Source organism: Corylus avellana, chromosome ca8 (assembly GCF_901000735.1).
Source record: "Corylus avellana chromosome ca8, CavTom2PMs-1.0".
In the NCBI taxonomy this organism is placed as follows: Eukaryota; Viridiplantae; Streptophyta; class Magnoliopsida; order Fagales; family Betulaceae; genus Corylus; species Corylus avellana.
Genome location: NC_081548.1, coordinates 7,688,647 through 7,690,418, shown reverse-complemented (window position 1 = coordinate 7,690,418; position 1,772 = coordinate 7,688,647). Strand labels below are relative to the sequence as shown.

The 1,772-nt window shown below is 35.5% G+C and overlaps 1 protein-coding gene across 1 annotated transcript; it reads left to right on the top strand.

Moving 5' to 3' along the window:
* The first annotated feature begins 481 nt into the window (after window positions 1–481).
* Window positions 482–871, top strand: LOC132190812 (uncharacterized). The gene has a single exon (XM_059605850.1). It carries the CDS (start codon window positions 482–484, stop codon window positions 869–871), a length of 390 nt encoding a protein of 129 aa, XP_059461833.1.
* The last annotated feature ends 901 nt before the right edge of the window (window positions 872–1,772 follow it).

Here is a 1,772-nt window from a genome sequence, read left to right as displayed (position 1 = left end):
AGGACTGAAGTTTGGCTCTTTATTTGAACTATCCAATTTTACTATTCAACTTAAATATTCATTTTCAATAATTTATATTATTTCTTTTAGAGGAGAGAATATTAAATTCATTTTTTTTTTTTTTTTTTTCACATTTGGTAAGTACGTAATTGGTGAACACGGCCAAATGTTTCAACAATTTACCGAGTAGAATGTAGTAGTTAATTTTGGTCTCATTTTAACATCTTAACTAATTTATTTATTTTAGGCTTTAGGCAATGAGAATTCGACTATATATGACGCAGCACCATGATGCATGACAATCGTGTGACAGAAGCCACCTTCCATGAAAGTCAAGGGTAATTCACTAATCATTTCAAAAACACTTCTGTCGGTAGCTTGCCCAACAATTCACTCTGTCTATAAATGCAACCTTAACATCCACGCCTTTCCGATCCAAAAATTTCACTTCAACAAAACCAGCTGCCGGAGAAACCAAGAAATGGGTGGCGAAAGGTGGCGAGAGGTAGGCGTCCGCCTGACGAAGGCGGTGAAGAAATTAAAACTTTTGCTTAGTTTTAACGCAAGGAGATGGTGCTTGGGTGGTTTGAATATTGGTAGCTTTTCCTATAGGCGCCGCTTAAGCTTTGATGACCGTCTGGGATTGCATGGATGCATCGAGGATGATAAATCCGACGACGGAGGAGATCGTTCGGCGACTCGGAGTATTCAACGAGCCACCAGTTTTGCTTCGGATGATGACATTGATAAGAGGGCGGAGATTTTCATTGCAAATTTTCGTCGCCAGCTTCGTTTGGAAAGGAAGGTTTCTTTGGAGCTAAGTTACTGTAGATCTACGGCGAGTAGTTTCGAAAGCAACAAAGAGATTTAGTCATCGTTTTCAAGTTGGTTTGTTAATTTTGGTTGAAGGTAGGGTTGACATATATATAGGTATGTGAAGAAATTGAGATTTATGAGAACTGTGGTAAAGAACTAAGGATGAACTATTTTTTGATTTTTTTGTTTTTGGGTTTCTTGATTTGCTGCTTGTAATTGTTATTCTTCATTAATAAAAACTACGTACCCACAGGAGATTCAATAAAAATTGTTCAACAAACTGATCAAACTTGATTTGTCAACTATTGGTACAATAAATTCTCCTGAGGCCACTTACGCTACAGATCGAAAAGAAGGTTCTTTGATTGAGGGCGTCATTTAATTAATTAAATGACAGAAAGTATGGATGAAATATTAGAAAATACATATATTGATATTTCGTTCTGGTAGTTAGTAAATAACGGTAGGGGAGTATCCATAAAATTATATGTTGGTATACAACTTGCGCCAGGAATTCAATTCCTGGCAAATACTGCACCAAGAAGTCCTAGCAATAGCCAATCAGACATGCCAGGAAGTCTTGGTACGTACGTGAAAATGTGCCACAATTTTCCACTCTCTGGCATATAAAAATAATAACACAAAATAATTAATTACTAATAAATTATTTTATTAATATGTACATATAAAAATAATAATACAAAAATTCTCAATTTTGTACGTCAAACTTTCAATTTTTTAGAATGTCACCCATCCGTTAGGATTTTCAGTTAAATCTTAACTGAAGATAAAAATAACTCTAACAAATGTCTCTGTTTGCATTCATGATCCATTGCTAGTGACTGTTTGTTTCCAAATAAAATTTGGATCATTGACGAAGAATCAGAGATGGATTTGACCGTGACGCCGGGCAGAACTAAGATTATTCTGACGGCGTATAATAGTAGCAGAAACTA